Source organism: Somniosus microcephalus, chromosome 15, assembly GCF_052327205.1.
Source record: "Somniosus microcephalus isolate GS21.2 chromosome 15, FLI_Smic_1.0, whole genome shotgun sequence".
In the NCBI taxonomy this organism is placed as follows: Eukaryota; Metazoa; Chordata; class Chondrichthyes; order Squaliformes; family Somniosidae; genus Somniosus; species Somniosus microcephalus.
Window position 1 is genome coordinate 14,028,740 of NC_141001.1, and position 19,794 is coordinate 14,048,533.

Here is a 19,794-nt window from a genome sequence, read left to right on the forward strand (position 1 = left end):
GTTACACAGGGCCAGATGTATATTGGAATTATAAATATTACAGCACAGAATGGCACCATTTGCCCCATCATGCCTGTCTCAGTGCTAGCGCCACATAAAACCTGACTAATCCCAAGCCCCATTCTTTCCATAAAAAGGAAGACTTGCATTTCTGTCGCGCCTTTCATAACCACCGGGCGTCCCAAAGCGCTTCACAGCCAATGAAGTACTTTTGAAGTGTAGTCACTGGTGTAATGTAGGAAATGCAGCAGCCAATTTGTGCACAGCAAGCTCCCACAAACAGCAATGTGATAATGACCAGAGATAATCTGTTTTAGTGATGTTGATTGAGGGATAAATATTGGCCAGGACACTGGGGATAATTCCCCTGCTCTTCTTTAAAATAGTGCCATGGGATCTTTTACGTCCACCTGAGAGAGCACCGAAAGACGGCACCTCCGATAGTGCAACACTCCCTCAGTACTGCATGGGGGTGTCAGCCCAGATTTTTGTGCGCTGGTCTCTGGAGTGGGACTTGAACCTATAACCTTCTGACTCAGAGGCGAGGGGTGCTACCAACTGAGCGACAGCTGACACTTAACCTATACATATACCTATTAATAATTTTCTGCAAGTGTTTATCTGATTACATCTTAAAAATTGTGATTGACTTGCTTCAACAGTCACTGAAGATGTGTATTCCATTAACATTTGTGTGGGGGGAATTCTTCTAACCTCTTTTATAATGTTAGTGCTAAGGTATTTGAAAAGAGAATATAAAAGAATATGGGGGCTGCACAGTCGAATGGATTAAACTAGATAGCTGCAGTTGAACAATGTGCCTGTGTTGGTGGTACCTTAACCAAAACGCCTCCTTTGCGCTGTAAATTCAGTGAGGAACCTAAGTTTATGCTCCCTTGTTACTGATTTATCAACTAGTGGAAATAATCTATTCTGCTTATAATTATCTTCTCAGACCCTTTCAGAATTTTCAATGTTTCTATTAGTTCTCCCCTTGGCCTTCTCTGCTCCATTGAAAAGCTGTTAGTTTCTCAAGCCTAACTGCACTGTCTGGAATTATCAAAATGACTTTACACTTAATTGGCTTCTCCAGTTCTCTCCTCACCACCTCCACTCTCCACAATCTACAACCTACCCAGAATGTTGTACCTTGTGTCTCTGATGATATGTTAATCCGAGGCCCCATCTGTCCAGAAGAGCAGGGGAGTTCTCCCCGGTATCCTAGCCACTATTTATCCCTCAACCAACATCTTCTTAGGCAGTCTCTCGGAACCGAGGATGACTTGCTTCCACATTAAAAATGAGTTCTCAGGTGACTGATGAGTCCAATGCGGGACCTACTGTCTTTGTCACAGGTGGGGCAGACGGTGGTTGAAGGGGCGGGTGGGTGGGGTGCTTGGGTTGACATGTGTTCCTTGCGCTTGGCTTTCTCTTGCTCCCGGCGAAGAGACTCGAGGTGTTTGGTGCCTTCCCGGATGCTTCTCCTCCACTTTGTGCGGTCTAGGGCCAGGAATGCCCAGGTGTCGGTGGGGATGTTGCACTTTTTCAAGGAGGCTTTAAGGGTGTCCTTGAAGCATTTCCTCTGCCCACCTGGGGCTCTCTTGCCGTGTCGGAGTTCCGAGTAGCGCGCTTGTTTTGGGAGTCTCGTATCGGGCATGCGGACGATGTCAACCAACATCACTAAAACAAAAACAGGTTATCGGGTCATAAGAACGAAGAAATCGGAGCAGGAGTAGGCCATTCGGCCCTTTGAACCTGCCATTCAATAAGATCATGGCTGATCTTCTACCTCAACTTCAACTCCACCTTCCCGCACTATCTCCATCTCTTGATTCCCTTAGCATCCAAAAATCTATCGATCTCAGCCTTGAATATACTGAACGACTGAGCCTCCACAGCTCTCGGGGTAGAGAATTCCAAAGATTCACGACCCTCTGAGTGAAGAAACTTCTCCTCATCTCAGTCCTAAATGGCCCACCCCTTATTCTGAGACTGTGACCCCTGGACCTAGACTCCCCAATGAGTTACAGAGGATGAAGTCCTACATCCGCCGATGCCGACTTCGGCCAAACCCGCAAAAGACCGTCACGTCGACATTCCGCCTCAACACCCATCAAGCAAACCAAGCTTTGAAAGTCTCCTTTTGTGGTGCAGAGGTAAACCATGCCAAAAAATCCTCCTATTTAGGAGTCACACTTGATCATACCCCGTCTTATAGACAACATCTCCAGAACCTTGGGAAGAAACTAAAGAGTAGGGTCAACTTGATCCAGAAACTGGCTGGATCCACATGGGGAGCAGACGCTGAAACCCTTGGTACGGCAGTACTCGCCCTGGTGTACTCTACAGCGGAGTACTGGTCTCCGGCATGGCTATCGAGTCCGCATGTCCAATCCGTTGATGTCCAGCTGAATTCTGCTATGAGAATTATCACCGGCATGCTTTTATCGATACCAACAACATGGCTGCTCGTGTGTGCAAACATCGCACCCCCACACCTACGCCGCGAATATGCAGTCTCCAGAGAATACAACCGCTACGCCAGCAAAGACATGCCGATTCAGGCCGACTTGAACAACCTACCACCAACCCGTCTCAAATCTAGGAGGCCATTTTGGACCGTCGCCGAAGCCCTTCAGCGATCTCCCCTCAGCCTTGATGACCAATGGCGAAATGCTTGGAAGAACTGTGACATACGGAATGGATTCCTTATAGAAGACCCCACAGTACAACCCGAAGGATCAAACCTTCCTCGCAAACAGTGGATGACCATCAACCGGCTCAGAACTGGTCATGGTAGATGCTACCACCTTTGCCATAGATGGAAGATTAAAGCATCCCCATCATGCGACTGTGAAGCTCCTAATCAGACCCTGGAGCACATCATTGAGCACAGCCCTTAGAGGAAATTCGCAGGCAGCCGACAAGATATCCACGCTGTTACACCGGAAGCTTTGGCCTGGATATCCAACTTAGATATTAACATTTGATTTGCTTTGCTTCTACCATACGAAAGAAGACGACAATGGGCCAGAAATTGCTGAACGGGGCTTGCAGCCCCGTTTTTGCACTTACCCCGCGCTCCTGCCGATCAGCTCCAGGGACGCCTGCACTTGCTGAAACAGAAAGAAGAATCCCGGGCAGCGTATGACGTCACGCTGCCCAGGAGTGCAGCCAGCGCGAAGCCAGGAGCGTGCAGTGCAAGTGAGACACGCCCCTTGAGGTCTCAGTTTCACTGGACACGCCCCCAATGTTTCTGTCAAGCTGCTAAGCATTTTTACGTGCAAAGCAGCAGTTTAAATAGGTTTTTGGAAGTTTTTTGAAGATTTTGGTAACTTTTATAAACTTTTTAAAATGTTTACATTATTTTGAGTAATCTGAAGTAGTTTTAAAGAGAATTAAAGCAATTTAAAGACTTTTAAAAGCCCTAAAAGAATTGTTTTAATTCCATTTATTTATTTAGCAATGTCGTCGTCATACGTGTCTTCACACTGTTCCCTTTGGGGAACTGTATGAAGTGGTGGAAGGATTTATGGCCATGATTAACGCTCATTCCGTGACCGTAACCATCTTTGAACCAGCCATTAGGGCGGTTAGTCCTATGGCGGGAGGGTTTTACGGGCTCCCACAAGCTATACAAGGAGGGGGGGCCACCCACACCCACGGACGCAAATATCCCACTGGATGTCAACCCAGAATTTAGAGCCGGAGCTCCGACTCCACTTGCCGGGACTGTCTGGAGCAGGGTTCGAAACCCTACCCTAATCTGGCCCAGCGGCGGGGATCCAACCGCTATGACAAAGGCCCAATCCGATTAGCAACGTGAAATGGCATTAAAAGAACTCACAATTGAACTGATGATGACCTCAGCAATCTCCTCAAGGAGGTGGAGGCGCAGCGCCTGCTCATCATTGGTAATGAGAAGTCAAAGGCGCCGCAAAAAGGGCAGATGATAGCTTGGTCTTTCAAGTGGCAGCATAGGGCTCCAGTCACGGGGAGGGAAAAGGCGCAGGAAACGTATGGGTGTCACCTTTTGTGCGGAGTGGGCCTTTTGCGTAGCAGTAAGCATCCCCGCCGCTGGGCCAGAAGGAGTAGGGTTTTGAACCCCACTCCAGACAGTCCCGGCAAGTGGAGTCGGAGCTCCAACTTTAAATTCTGGGTGGACATCCAGCGGGATACTTGCGTCCGTGGGTGTTGGTGGCCCCCCCCTCAGATGGGTTGTGGGAGCCCGTAAAACCCTCCCGCCATAGGACTAACCACCCTAATGGCTGGTTCAAAGATGGTTACGGTCACGGAATGAGCGTTAATCACGGCCATAAATCCTTCCACCACTTCATACAGTTCCCCAAAGGGAACAGTGTGAGGATACGTACGATGATGACCTCTTGCGCAATGCACCTCCTTGGACCCTCAGTCGCAGATGCGAGGGGGCAAGTCGTGCAATTGTTAAATTTTTCATTTTATTGACATGTAAAATGTTGGCCCAGTAATTCCCTTCCAAATGCGCGAGTACGGTCGGGGTACTTACGCATCTGGCTGGATGAAATGCCGGTTTTCAGCATGCACAGTGCATGTGGGGAAAACCGGCATTTCCTGTCCTCTGAACGAAGGGGTTCAGAGGCAGAACGCGTGCGACTGCACAGGCAGCGCGTGCGCAGTATAATTCGCCGCTTTCATTAATGCTTTCAGTGAGGTCCAGTCATTACAACTTACACATGAAAAAAGCATGGGTACAGTTGCTCCAGAGGCTGCGGAGGAAGATATTTATTATCGTGGAGCTTCTGAAAGTATGTATGTCTGTATATATTCCTTTGCGTGTTATGTATATATTCCTTTACTTATGTGTATGAATGTATTATTTAATTATGACTTTCAGAGAAAGTAACTTATTGGAAAATCATAATTAAAAACATACATTCATACACATTAGTAAAGGAATATAAAACATACATACATATACGTAAAGGAATATATGTGGACATACATACATAACTCATTCTCACATTCCATTCACACAGCCACAATTGCTCCTTCTACCTACCGTTCTGAAAACCCTTTTTAAAAAAAAAAAAAAAATTTAACTTTAAAACTTACTTAAAATTTCTTAAAATAACTTCCCTCCCTTTCCCAAACAAAAATATTGGGCCAGAAATTCGCGGCCAGAAGCGTGAGTACGGTCGGGGTACTCACGCATCTGGCCGTTGGAAATGCCGGCGTTCAGCAGGAACAGCGCATGCGGGGAACGCCGGCATTTCCAGACCCGAGGTCTATTCACAGCGCGTGCGACTGCACAGGCAGCGCTTGCGCAGTGAACTTTGTGGATTTCAATGATGGATTCAGTGAGGGTAAGTCCTTAGAAGTTACAGAATCAGAATCACAGAAACCCCACAGTGCAGATAGAGGCCATTTCGGCCCATCGAGCCTGCACCGACACATATCCCACCCGATCCCCGTAACCCCTACACCAACACATATCCCACCCTATCCCCGTAACCCCATGTATTTAATCCCCCTAACACTAAGGGTCAATTTATCATAGCCAATCAACCTAACCCGCACATCTTTGGACTGTGGGAGGAAACCGGAGCACCCGGAGAAAACCCACGCAAACACGGGGAGAATGTGCAAACTCCACACAGACAGTCGCCCGAGGCCGGATTCGAACCCGGGTCCCTGGCGCTGTGAGGCAACAGTGCTAACCACTATGCCACCGTGCTGCCCTTTACACTTTACACTTGAAAAAAGCAAGTGTAAAGTTGTTCATTGGCTGCGGAGGAAGATATATTTTATCGTGGGGCTTCTGAAATGCAATGGCCCTGAAATTAGTGTCTTTAGTGTCGTAATCTCTTTGAAAGGGCCCGGAAGTTCCAGATTTCTGCATGCGTGAAATCCAGAACTTGCGACCTGTCAGGGTACGTCTTGACAGATCATCTGAACCGACTGAAAACTGAGTATTGCTTGTGCAGAGTTTGGCTATTTGCCTAATAATAAGGCTTAAATAAAATATTTAAAAATCCAAAATGATGCACACTCTTTAAATGAGTTTATGCAAATATTGGCTCGGATTAAGATGTTTAAAATTATTTATCAAAAATTAAAAATGTTTTGAGGTTGGTGCAATGAAGGGACTTATGAATAAAATTGCAATTCAGTACATTTATAATCATTAGAATTCAATAGGTTGTATAATTATTTGGGGATTCCATTGCACATAATTGGGGGATTCCCTTCGTAAATGATTGCAATGGAATCCTCCTTTGTCATTGGAGGACCGGGCACACGTGATCCCAGGAACGCATCCGAACCGCCTGCGTCCCTGGGGATCCATGGGCCTTTATGCTGTCATACGCCTGGAGACCGCAACTCTTCGCAGCCTGGATGCCTGGAGGTAAATTCATAAGTGTTTTGCGGGTCTGGAGGTTCGCCTCAGACTGCAATTTCTAGGCCTATATGTTTCAATGAGATCATCTTTCATTCTTCTAAACTCTAGTGAATATAGGCCTAGTTGACTCAATTTCTCCTCATAGGACAATCCCCCCAAGCCAGGAACCAGTCTGGTGAACCTTCGTTGCACTCTCTCTATGGCAAGTATATCCTTCCTTAGGTAAGGAGACCAAAACTGTACACAATACTCCAGGTGTGGTCTCACCAGGGCCCTATATAATTGTAGTAAGACGTCTTTACTCTTATAATCCAATCTCTTTGTACTGAAGGCTAAAATACCATTGCTTGTTGTACCTGCATATTAACTTTCTGTGATTCGTGTACAAGGACACCCAGGTCCTTCTGAATACCAACATTTCCCAATCTCTCACCATTTAAAAAATATTCTGCTTTTCTATTTTTCCTAACAAGTGGATAACTTCACACTTCTCCACATTACATTCCATCTGCCATGTTCTTGCCCACTCACTTAACCTGTCTATATCCCTTTGCAGCCTCTTTGCATCATCCTCACAGCTTACTTTCCCACCTAACTTTATATCGTTAGCCAACTTAAATACATTACACTCGGTCCTCTCATCCAAGTCATTAATATAGATTGTAAATAGCTGAGGCCCAAGCACTGATCCTTGCGATACCTCACTAGTTATAGCCTGCCAACCCGAAAATGACCAGTTGATTCCTACTCTCTGCTTTCTATCCGTTAGCAAATCCTCAATCCATGCTAATATATTATCCCCAATTCCATGAGCCCTAATTTTGTGTGGCACCTTATGGAATGTTTTCTGAAACTCCAAATACACTACATCCACTGGTTCCCCCTTATCTACCCTACTAGTTACAACCTCAAAAAACTTAACAGATTTGTCAAACACGATTTCTCCTCCATAAATCCGGTGTCATATTATGACGTTCCAAATGTCCTATTACTACATCCCTAATAATGTATTCCAGCATTTTCCCTACTGCTGATGTCAAACTAATTGTCCTACAGTTCACTGTTTTCTCTCTCCCTCCTTTCTTGAATAGCGAGGTTACGTTTGCTACCTTCCAATCCACGGGGACTTTCTAGTATCTAGGGAATTCTGGAAGATCAAAACCAAATGCATCCACTATCTCTGTAGTCACCTCTTTTAAAACCCTATTTTATCACATTGCGGTTTGTGGGACCTTGCTGTGCACAAATTGGCTGCAGTGTTTTCTACATTGCAACAGTGACTACACTTCAAAAGTATTTCATTGGCTGTAAAGCGCTTTGGGATGTCATGAGGGCATGAAAGGTGCTATATAAATACAAGTCTTTCTTTCACCCGCACAGAGTCCTGCTCCCATCACCCCGGCCTTGCGCTGTGAATTAATTTATTCATTCATGGGATGTGAGTGTTACTGGCAAGGCCAGCATTTATTGCCCATCCCTAATTGCCCCTGAGAAGGGGGTTGTGAGCTGCCTTCTTGACCCGCTGCAGTCAGTGTGGTGAAGGTACTCCCACAGTGCTGTTAGGCATGATGTTCCAGGGTTTTGACTCAGCGACGATGAAGGAACGGTGATATATTTCCAAGTCAGGATGGTGTTTGACTTGGAGGTGAACTTGGAGGTAACGGTGTTCTCATGCGCCTGCTGCCCTTGTCCTTCTAGGTGGTAGAGATTTTAAGATCCTGGTCCTAGCCTTCATATGCCTCGTAGAATGACCCCACCACGCCTCAGTGATCTCCAGAGCTGTGCTTCCCTGTAGATACCCTCCACTCCTCTTGCAGCAGTTTACTCTTCATATGATGGCACCACATTGTGTAAAGAAGGGTGATGCTCTCCCTATTCCTCTAACAGTGCCTGGGTTCTGGTGTTGGAGGCTGGCTGGTGATTAAATACTTCGATCAGCGCTGATATCGGTTAGTAAATAGAGCAGAGCATTTTACGCACTTAAGAACTGCCTTCACTTGGTGACTAGAAAGAAGTTGAAAGCTTCGTATGAGCTTGCCTTCTAGTTAATTCTGTTTTTGTTAAAAAAAATAAATGTCAGACTTGGGTGCTGTGTTGAATTTTCCAAGCTTTATCCTGTAACATGTTGGGTTTAGAGGAATCCGGGTAACGTCACTGGTACGAGCGAGGGCTGTGCCCATGTGTAGCCTCTGATGGGATGTGTTTGCCTTACAGGGAACTCGTCCACATGATCCGCCACTTGTCCGAAGCCCTGCATGAAGCCAAGCTGAAAGCTGTGCTGGTGATTCCCCCAGCGATCTCTCCAGGGTAAGTACTGGATGCTGCACTTCATAACAGCTCACTCTCTCCAGCTGCAAATGTAGGTGATTGGGTGATATCCTGAAAAAGAAGCATTAGGGCACAGAATCACTGGGAAGTGGAATGTCTCTACTGATCTATTAATTGGAGGTTTGGTTTATTAAGGAACACTGTGAGAGAGGCCAGGGTGGGACCAGTAAAGGAGCTCCAAGAAGAAGAACAAATACATTCCTGGGATGAGAGGGCTGTCCTATGATGAGAGATTGTGTAGATTGGGCCGATACTCGCTGGAGTTTAGAAGAATGAGAGGTGATCTCATTGAAACATACAAGATTCTGAGGGGGATTGACAGGGTAGATGCTGAGAGGTTGTTTCCCCTGGCTGGAGAATCTAGAACTAGGGGGCATAGTCTCAGGTTAAGGAGTAGGCCATTTAAGACTGAGATGAGGAGGAATTTCTTCACTCAGAGGGTTGTGAATCTTTGGAATTCTCTCCCCTAGAGGGCTGTGGAGGCTCAGTCGTTGAGTATATTCACAGAAATCACAGAAACCTCACAGTACAGATAGAGGCCATTTCGGCCCATCGAGCCTGCACCGACACATATCCCTCCCAATCCCCGTAACCCCTACACATATCCCACCCTATCCCCGTAACCCCATGTATGTAATCCCCCTAACACTAAGGGTCAATTTTTTTTATCATAGCCAACCAACCTAACCTGCACATCTTTGGACTGTGGGAGGAAACCGGAGCACCCGGAGAAAACCCACGCAAACACGGGGAGAATGTGCAAACTCCACACAGACAGTCACCCGAGGCCGGATTCGAACCCGGGTCCCTGGCGCTGTGAGGCAACAGTGCTAACCACTATGCCACCGTGCTGAGATAGATAGATTTTTGGACTCTAGGGGAATCAAGGGATATGGAGATTGGTCGGGAAAGTGGAGTTGAGGTCGAAGATCAGCCATGATCTTATTGAATGGCGGAGCAGGCTCGAGGGGCCATATGGCCTACTTCTGCTCTTATTTCTTATGTTCTTAAGTTACCTTTATTAAAAAACTCAGCCTATTATTTTCAAATTGTTGTTAAATCTTATTCCTCATCTTCTGTCGATTAGTCATGCTTCCCACGAAGATGTATAGTTCTTGGCTGGCCTGACCCAGTGGAAGAACCTGCACAGTAAGGAGAGTCTGCGACCAGTTTGTATTGCACCGCACCAGGGTTTCAGGCTATCGGCATCCCAGGCAGTCCATCGCAGTGTGACTAAACAAGTGTAAGACCGAGGGCCAAAAAGAGCGTGCGAGGCTTTGCTCCTATTCCCCGTGATTATTTGTCAGGAACAGGATTATGAAGCTGGAGATGTCAAAGTCTACAGAAGTCATACTAATGGTGTACAGTCATTAGTGAGAGAGTAAGTGAGGGTGTGGTGTTAGTGAGTGAGTGTGCGCAGTTGCTAGTATAAGAGATGTCCTGCCATCAGTGTGAGTAAGTGAAGGTGTGCAATCTTTCATGCGAGAAAGCTCCTTCTATGGCTTTGTGGGTATTACTCTTACAGGCCCGAAGGTCTGGGGCTTGATTCCTGGTGTTTGTAGAGTGGTCTGGTCCTATCTGGGGTAACAATAGGGGTGCTACAATTGGCCCTGGTTCCACCAGGCTGGGAAGAAATGCTGCTTCTGATTTACTGTTCAGTGACTGCTGTTGGAAAGTGCGTGCATGTGTGTGGAGATTTGATCAAGGTTGGGTCATCCTTGGCAGTGGTATCCTCCATGGTTGACTGCGTACTGTGTGGCTTATACACACTGAATAGCCACTTGGTCAAGGTAGCAGAGGGCTGTTAGTGTCTGACCAACTGTACACCGGCAGCGGGGGGGGGGGTGGGGGCAGGTGGCTGGGAATAAACAGGAGAACTTGATCTCCAGGGCAGTGCCTAATTCTGGTAGATGACATCCGATCAAAATATCAACATCTCCCAGCCTTTTAAAGGATTGTTATTTATATGCAAAGTCTCTAAGCAGCATTTCAGTAAATAGTAAAATGGGGGTGTGGGCAGTGACCAGCCCTGATGGTTAATGGTGTTGGGCTTTACTGTGTTGGATGGCAGTCACCAAGATTGGTATTGGTTCCAGGTCATGATGATAATTGAGTGCTTGCACTCTGAGTTTTGGGTAGTGCTGCTTTGAGCTCAGTGGTCAGAGGAAGAGTCGGCCTGTATCCCCCAGCACCACTACCTGTTCCAAGTGCTGTGGTATTGTGGAGCTGTTTCCAGCATCTGTTAATTATATATTCAGCTGCCTTTTCTGTATCTCAGCTGTGCTCTTGGGGTTAATATGCTGCTGGCCATTCTGGAGATACCTGTTTGAGGTGAGTTACGTTGTGCTCACTGCAGTTTATCTGTTTGTGTCGGTTCTTTCTGCAGCGTCTCAATGTTCTGGAAGGCTCCAGTAGCGGTTGAGGAATGTCGCAGGTTTCTAGGTTGTTTCGAGTATTTCCAGTTGGAGTGCTAAGTTTGTAGGGCAGTGTTGCACCATGTGTTTTAGTTTGGATGTGTGAATGAACACGCTTGTTCCCCTCGACTTTATGGGCCTCAGTTACAGGTTGCTGGTTTGTTTAAGATCACAGATTAGTGTGTACATCTCTGCTTGAGTGCTGTGAGGCAAGCTTGTTAACCTCGTTCTCCAGCCTGCTGCATAAATCATAGAATCTGACAGTATGGAAGGAGGCCATTCAGCCCATCGTGCCTGTGCCGGCTCTTTGAAAGAGCGATCCAATTACTCCCACTCCCCTGCTCTTTCCCCAGAGCACTGCGATTTTTCCCCTCCAAGTATTTATCCAATTCCCTTTTAAAAGTTATTCTTGAATCTGCTTCCACCACCCTTTCAGCCAGTACATTCTAGATCATAACAACTGCCCTTTGGTTCTTTTGCCAATTATCTTAAATCTCTAAGGAGAACAATCTCAGCTTCTCTAGTCTCTCCACACGGGAGCCAGCATCCACAGAGCAATGTAAAATCGCCTCAACGTTTCAGTGTCAGATGTTTTTTAACTATGTGCAAAAACATAGACAGTAAGCAGGCGAACATTCCCTTTGAATTAAGATCATTTACGAGAGTGAAATGGAATGAGAAACTATCAGGAGAAACCGATCATCAAAAGCTATAAATTAGGAAAAGCCGAAATGTCCCGGAGCCAACTTTGTATCTGTCAGCAGCAGAGGCTGCAAATCAGAAAGTTTCATGTATTAACAAATACTGTAACATCTGAGGCACATCCCCAGCTTCAGGGCAGCATAACAATCGTGGAGCAGGGAAGTGAAGTCCGCCTCAATCAGGCTGTTCGAAAGTGAACCAGTGAGTAAACACAGCTGTTTCTGCTCAAAATAAACGGAGCACTTAAGACACTAAAACCAGCAACTTTGAAATTGATTTAAGTGCAAATGGTTAATGGGTATTGCTTTTTGGCCAATATAAGCGACTGCCCGTTTTTATTGTTTAAAATGGTGGGGACTGTACCATTCTAGTAAATCTCTCCAAGGCCTTGACATCCTTCCCAAAGTGCGGTGCCCAGAATTGGAGACAATACTCCAGCTGGGGCCTAACCAGTGCTTTATAAAGGTTTAGCAGAAATTCCTTGCTTTTGTATTCTATACCTCTATTAATAAAGCAAAGGATCCCATATGCTCTATTAACAGCCTTCTCAGCTTGCCCTGCCAGCTTCAAAGACTTGTGCACTTACACCCCCAGGTCTCTGTTCCTGTACTCCCTTCAAAATTGTGCCATTTAGTTCATATTGCCTCTCCTCATTCTTCCTACCAAAATGCATCACTTTACACTTCTCTCGATTAAATTTCATGTGCCATGTGTTGGCCCATTTCACAAGTCTATCTATGTCCTCCTGAAGTCTCAGCACTTGCTTTGCAATTGCTCCTTCGCCACCTTGGCTACCACATGTTTTACCTCAGCTCAAAACACCCGTGCTCTACAGTCATTTCTATTGGCAGAGTAAATTGGGAGATAGTAAACCTGTCTCCTACAGTGGATGTGTGAGCGAAGGGTTCCGACTCGGCACCTGAACGTGTGTAACCAGTGAATACTGCAGAATAAAGGCTTTGAACAGTGTACAACACCAGCGCTGTGACTGCAGACTCTGGTAAACTTTCAAACTGTTTCTGCTCCCTACTTGCTAAAGATTTGTACATTTTTCTCTCTGATGGTTCACATGAAGCCACAAACCCCGTAGCTAGTAGCGTTCACCTTGTGTGTGTGTGGCAGGGTTAGTGGGTGCCTGCAGCAGCCTCTGGAGGTTCCCTATCTCGGGATTAACAGAAGACTCAAAGCATAACCCGAGGAGAAAGTTTATCCTGATTTTGATCATCGGTACACAAGATAAAATACTGTGTTAAGTGTGTGCCAGCAGAATACCTGTAACAAAGTGGGCAGCGACTTCATCCAGACAAATAAAAACTGGACAGCAAGGCAAATGATTGGATTTGAATTAAAGGGGGAATGACAGGTGAGAAAGCAGGAATTAGAGATGTGATCTGAGGTAGACGGGATTGGAAAGTGAGAATTAAAAGAGGAGGTGATTGATTGGGAAGGCAGAGGTGTTGGTGTGGTGGGGGTAGAGATCAGGCATGTGCAAATCAGAGCACAGCTTTCCAGGCAGACTTCGACCCAGACAGTGGGAGCCACAGTGCACTGACTGCAGATGTATTTGAAAGGATTGAAGCAATGGTTATTACTGGTTGCTCCAGGGGGATTTGATAAGTTCTGTTCAGTCCTGTCAGAAAGGAATAGCCCAAGGAAGGATCAACAAAATCACATTCTGGAGAGATGGGAGGGGACTGATGTGCCACAGGGAGACTGAGCATCTTGTGAAAATATCAGCTGTATTTTGGTTCAGTTCAGTGTTGAAATTAGGAAGGGGAAACAGAGAAACAAGGCTTCCCGGGGAAATGGGGAGGAGGTGGATGGGTACGGTGTGAGCTGTCCCGGCCCGAGGGGGGAGGTGGATGGATGGGGTGTGAGGTTCCCGATGGGGGGAGGTGGATGGATGGGGTGTGAGCTGTCCCGGCCCGAGGGGGGAGGTGGATGGATGGGGTGTGAGCTGTCCCGAGGGGGGAGGTGGATGGAAGGAGTGTGAGGTTCCTGAGGGGGGAGGTGGATGGATGGGGTGTGAGCTGTCCCGAGGGGGGAGGTGGATGGATGGGGTGTGAGGTTCCCGAGGGGGGGAGGTGGATGGATGGGGTGTGAGGTTCCCGAGGGGGGAGGTGGATGGATGGGGTGTGAGGTTCCAGAGGGGGGGAGGTGGATGGATGGGGTGTGAGCTGTCCCAAGGGGGGAGGTGGATGGAAGGGGTGTGAGGTTCCCGAGGGGGGGAGGTGGATGGAAGGAGTGTGAGGTTCCTGAGGGGGGAGGTGGATGGATGGGGTGTGAGGTTCCCGAGGGGGGGAGGTGGATGGATGGGGTGTGAGCTGTCCCAAGGGGGGAGGTGGATGGAAGGGGTGTGAGGTTCCTGAGGGGGGAGGTGGATGGAAGGAGTGTGAGGTTCCTGAGGGGGGAGGTGGATGGATGGGGTGTGAGGTTCCCGAGGGGGGAGGTGGATGGATGGGGTGTGAGGTTCCTGAGGGGGGAGGTGGATGGATGGGGTGTGAGCTGTCCCGAGGGGGGAGGTGGATGGATGGGGTGTGAGGTTCCTGAGGGGGGAGGTGGATGGATGGGGTGTGAGGCTCCTGAGGGGGGAGGTGGATGGATGGGGTGTGAGGTTCCTGAGGGGGGAGGTGGATGGATGGGGTGTGAGCTGTCCCGGCCCGAGGGGGGAGGTGGATGGATGGGGTGTGAGGTTCCTGAGGGGGGAGGTGGATGGATGGGGTGTGAGGTTCCTGAGGGGGGAGGTGGATGGGGTGTGAGGTTCCCGAGGGGGGTGGATGGATGGGGTGTGAGGTTCCCGAGGGGGGTGGATGGATGGGATGTAAGGTTCCCGAGGGGGGGAGGTGGATGGATGGGGTGTGAGGTTCCCGAGGGGGGGAGGTGGATGGATGGGGTGTGAGGTTCCCGAGGTGGGGAGGTGGATGGATGGGGTGTGAGGTTCCCGAGGGGGGGAGGTGGATGGATGGGGTGTGAGGTTCCCGAGGGGGGAGGTGGATGGATGGGGTGTGAGGTTCCCGAGGGGGGTGGATGGATGGGGTGTGAGGTTCCCGAGGGGGGGAGGTGGATGGATGGGGTGTGAGGTTCCCGAGGGGGGAGGTAGATGGATGGGGTGTGAGGTTCCCGAGGGGGGGAGGTGGATGGATAGGGTGTGAGGTTCCCGAGGGGGGAGGTGGATGGATGGGGTGTGAGGTTCCCGAGGGGGGAGGTGGATGGATGGGGTGTGAGGCTCCCGAGGGGCGAGGTGGATGGATGGGGTGTGAGGTTCCCAAGGGGGGAGGTGGATGGATGGGGTGTGAGGTTCCCGAGGGGGGTGGATGGATGGGGTGTGAGGTTCCCGAGGGGGGTGGATGGATGGGGTGTGAGGTTCCCGAGGGGGGAGGTGGATGGATGGGGTGTGAGGTTCCCAAGGGGGGGAGGTGGATGGATGGGGTGTGAGGATCCCGAGGGGGGAGGTGGATGGATGGGGTGTGAGGTTCCCGAGGGGGGAGGTGGATGGATGGGGTGTGAGGTTCCCAAGGGGGGAGGTGGATGGATGGGGTGTGAGGTTCCCGAGGGGGGAGGTGGATGGATGGGGTGTGAGGTTCCCGAGGGGGGGAGGTGGATGGATGGGGTGTGAGGTTCCCGAGGGGGGAGGTGGATGGATGGGGTGTGAGGTTCCCGAGGGGGGTGGATGGATGGGGTGTGAGGTTCCCGAGGTGGGGAGGTGGATGGATGGGGTGTGAGGTTCCCGAGGGGGGTGGATGGATGGGGTGTGAGGTTCCCGAGGGGGGAGGTGGATGGATGGGGTGTGAGGTTCCCGAGGGGGGGAGGTGGATGGATGGGGTGTGAGGTTCCCGAGGGGGGTGGATGGATGGGGTGTGAGGTTCCCAAGGGGGGGAGGTGGATGGATGGGGTGTGAGGTTCCCGAGGGGGTGCGGTGGATGGATGGGGTGCGAGGTTCCCGAGGGGGGAGGTGGATGGATGGGGTGTGAGGTTTCCGAGGGGGGAGGTGGATGGATGGGGTGTGAGGCTCCCGAGGGGCGAGGTGGATGGATGGGGTGTGAGGTTCCCGAGGGGGGGAGGTGGATGGATGGGGTGTGAGGTTCCCGAGGGGGGTGGATGGATGGGGTGTGAGGTTCCCGAGGGGGGAGGTGGATGGATGGGGTGTGAGGTTCCCGAGGGGGGTGGATGGATGGGGTGTGAGGTTCCCGAGGGGGGAGGTGGATGGATGGGGTGTGAGGTTCCCGAGGGGGGAGGTGGATGGATGGGGTGTGAGGTTCCCGAGGGGGGAGGTGGATGGATGGGGTGTGAGGTTCCCGAGGGGCGAGGTGGATGGATGGGGTGTGAGGTTCCCGAGGGGGGGAGGTGGATGGATGGGGTGTGAGGTTCCCGAGGGGTGTGAGGTTCCCGAGGGGGGTGGATGGATGGGGTGTGAGGTTCCCGAGGGGGGTGGATGGATGGGGTGTGAGGTTCCCGAGGGGGGAGGTGGATGGATGGGGTGTGAGGTTCCCGAGGGGGGAGGTGGATGGATGCGGTGTGAGGTTCCCGAGGGGGGGAGGTGGATGGATGGGGTGTGAGGTTCCCGAGGGGGGTGGATGGATGGGGCGTGAGGTTCCCGAGGGGGGTGGATGGATGGGGTGTGAGGTTCCCGAGGGGGGTGGATGGATGGGGTGTGAGGTTCCCGAGCGGGGAGGTGGATGGATGGGGTGTGAGGTTCCCGAGGGGGGAGGTGGATGGATTGGGTGTGAGGTTCCCGAGGGGCGAGGTGGATGGATGGGGTGTGAGGTTCCCGAGGGGGGAGGTGGATTGATGGGGTGTGAGGTTCCCGAGGGGGGAGGTGGATGGATGGGGTGTGAGGTTCCCGAGGGGGGAGGTGGATGGATGGGGTATGAGGTTCCCGAGGGGCGAGGTGGATGGATGGGGTGTGAGGTTCCCGAGGGGGGGAGGTGGATGGATGGGGTGTGAGGTTCCCGAGGGGGGTGGATGGATGGGGCGTGAGGTTCCCGAGGGGGGTGGATGGATGGGGTGTGAGGTTCCCGAGGGGGGTGGATGGATGGGGTGTGAGGTTCCCGAGGGGGGAGGTGGATGGATGGGGTGTGAGGTTCCCGAGGGGGGAGGTGGATGGATGGGGTGTGAGGTTCCCGAGGGGGGTGGATGGATGGGGTGTGAGGTTCCCGAGGGGGGGAGGTGGATGGATGGGGTGTGAGGTTCCCGAGGGGGGTGGATGGATGGGGTGTGAGGTTCCCGAGGTGGGTGGATGGATGGGGTGTGAGGTTCCCGAGGGGGGGAGGTGGATGGATGGGGTGTGAGGTTCCCGAGGGGGGAGGTGGATGGATGGGGTGTGAGGTTCCCGAGGGGGGGAGGGGGATGGATGGGGTGTGAGGTTCCCGAGGGGGGAGGTGGATGGATGGGGTGTGAGGTTCCCGAGGGGGGAGGTGGATGGATGGGGTGTGAGGTTTCCGAGGGGGGAGGTGGATGGATGGGGTGTGAGGCTCCCGAGAGGCGAGGTGGATGGATGGGGTGTGAGGTTCCCAAGGGGGGAGGTGGATGGATGGGGTGTGAGGTTCCCGAGGGGGGAGGTGGATGGATGGGGTGTGAGGTTCCCGAGGGGGGATGTGGATGGATGGGGTGTGAGGTTCCCGAGGGGGGAGGTGGATGGATGGGGTGTGAGGTTCCCAAGGGGGGAGGTGGATGGATGGGGTGTGAGGTTCCCGAGGGGGGAGGTGGATGGATGGGGTGTGAGGTTCCCGAGGGGGGAGGTGGATGGATGGGGTGTGAGGCTCCCGAGGGGGGGAGGTGGATGGATGCGGTGTGAGGTTCCCGAGGGGGGGAGGTGGATGGATGGGGTGTGAGGTTTCCGAGGGGGGAGGTGGATGGATGGGGTGTGAGGTTCCCGAGGGGGGTGGATGGATGGGGTGTGAGGTTCCCGAGGGGGGAGGTGGATGGATGGGGTGTGAGGTTCCCGAGGTGGGGAGGTGGATGGATGGGGTGTGAGGTTCCCGAGGGGCGAGGTGGATGGATGGGGTGTGAGGTTCCCGAGGGGGGTGGATGGATGGGGTGTGAGGTTCCCGAGGGGGGAGGTGGATGGATGGGGTGTGAGGTTCCCGAGGTGGGGAGGTGGATGGATGGGGTGTGAGTTTCCCGAGGGGCGAGGTGGATGGATGGGGTGTGAGGTTCCCGAGGGGCGAGGTGGATGGATGGGGTGTGAGGTTCCCGAGGGGGGGAGGTGGATGGATGGGGTGTGAGGTTCCCGAGGGGGGGAGGTGGATGGATGGGGTGTGAGGTTCCCGAGGGGGGAGGTGGATGGATGGGGTGTGAGGTTCCCGAGGGGGGAGGTGGATGGATGGGGTGTGAGGTTCCCGAGGGGGGAGGTGGATGGATGGGGTGTGAGGTTCCCGAGGGGGGTGGATGGGTGGGGTGTGAGGTTCCCGAGGGGGGTGGATGGATGGGGTGTGAGGTTCCCGAGGGGGGTGGATGGGTGGGGTGTGAGGTTCCCGAGGGGGGAGGTGGATGGATGGGGTGTGAGGTTCCCGAGGGGGGTGGATGGATGGGGTGTGAGGTTCCCGAGGGGGGTGGATGGGTGGGGTGTGAGGTTCCCGAGGGGGGAGGTGGATGGATGGGGTGTGAGGTTCCCGAGGGGGGAGGTGGATGGATGGGGTGTGAGGTTCCCGAGGGGGGTGGATGGATGGGGTGTGAGGTTCCCGAGGGGGGTGGATGGATGGGGTGTGAGGTTCCCGAGGGGGGAGGTGGATGGGGTGTGAGGTTTCCGAGGGGGGAGGTGGATGGATGGGGTGTGAGGTTCCCGAGGGGGGAGGTGGATGAATGGGGTGTGAGGTTCCCGAGGGGGGGAGGTGGATGGATGGGGTGTGAGGTTCCCGAGGTGGGGAGGTGGATGGATGGGGTGTGAGGTTCCCGAGGGGGGTGGATGGATGGGGTGTGAGGTTCCCGAGGGAGGTGGATGGATGGGGTGTGAGGTTCCCGAGGGGGGGAGTTGGATAGGGTGTGAGGTTCCCGAGGGAGGTGGATGGATGGGGTGTGAGGTTCCCGAGGGGGGTGGATGGATGGGGTGTGAGGTTCCCGAGGGGCGAGGTGGATGGATGGGGTGTGAGGTTCCCGAGGGGGGAGGTGGATGGATGGGGTGTGAGGTTCCCGAGGGGGGGAGGTGGATGGATGGGGTGTGAGGTTCCCGAGGGGGGAGGTGGATGGATGGGGTGTGAGGTTCCCGAGGGGGGGAGGGGGATGGATGGGGTGTGAGGTTCCCGAGGGGGGGAGGTGGATGGATGGGGTGTGAGGTTCCCGAGGGGGGAGGTGGATGGATGGGGTGTGAGGTTTCCGAGGGGGGTGGATGGATGGGGTGTGAGGTTCCCGAGGGGGGTGGATGAATGGGGTGTGAGGTTCCCGAGGGGGGTGGATGGATGGGGTGTGAGGTTCCCGAGGGGGTTGGATGGATGGGGTGTGAGGTTCCCGAGGGGGGTGGATGGATGGGGTGTGAGGTTCCCGAGGGAGGTGGATGGATGGGGTGTGAGGTTCCCGAGGGGGGGAGGTGGATGGATGGGGTGTGAGGCTCCCGAGGGGCGAGGTGGATGGATGGGGTGTGAGGTTCCCGAGGGGGGTGGATGGATGGGGTGTGAGGATCCCGAGGGAGGTGGATGGATGGGGTGTGAGGTTCCCGAGGGGGGTGGATGGATGGGGTGTGAGGTTCCCGAGGGGGGAGGTGGATGGATGGGGTGTGAGGTTCCCGAGGGAGGTGGATGGATGGGGTGTGAGGTTCCCGAGGGGGGGAGGTGGATGGATGGGGTGTGAGGTTCCCGAGGGGGGTGGATGGATGGGGTGTGAGGTTCCCGAGGGGGGAGGTGGATGGATGGGGTGTGAGGTTCCCGAGGGGGGTGGATGGATGGGGTGTGAGGTTCCCGAGGGGGGGAGGTGGATGGATGGGGTGTGAGGTTCCCGAGGGAGGTGGTGGATGGATGGGGTGTGAGGTTCCCGAGG

At 52.5% G+C, this 19,794-nt stretch overlaps 1 protein-coding gene across 5 annotated transcripts in view; it reads left to right on the plus strand.

Moving 5' to 3' along the window:
* chid1 (chitinase domain containing 1) overlaps positions 1–19,794 on the plus strand; it is a 359,637-nt gene that overhangs the window by 217,089 nt on the left and 122,754 nt on the right. For all 5 annotated transcript variants that reach the window (XM_086007507.1, XM_086007504.1, XM_086007503.1 and 2 more), the window contains one exon: positions 8,597–8,689. In XM_086007507.1, the coding sequence (XP_085863633.1) occupies positions 8,597–8,689 (93 nt within the window). The remainder of the gene's footprint in view (positions 1–8,596; positions 8,690–19,794) is intronic.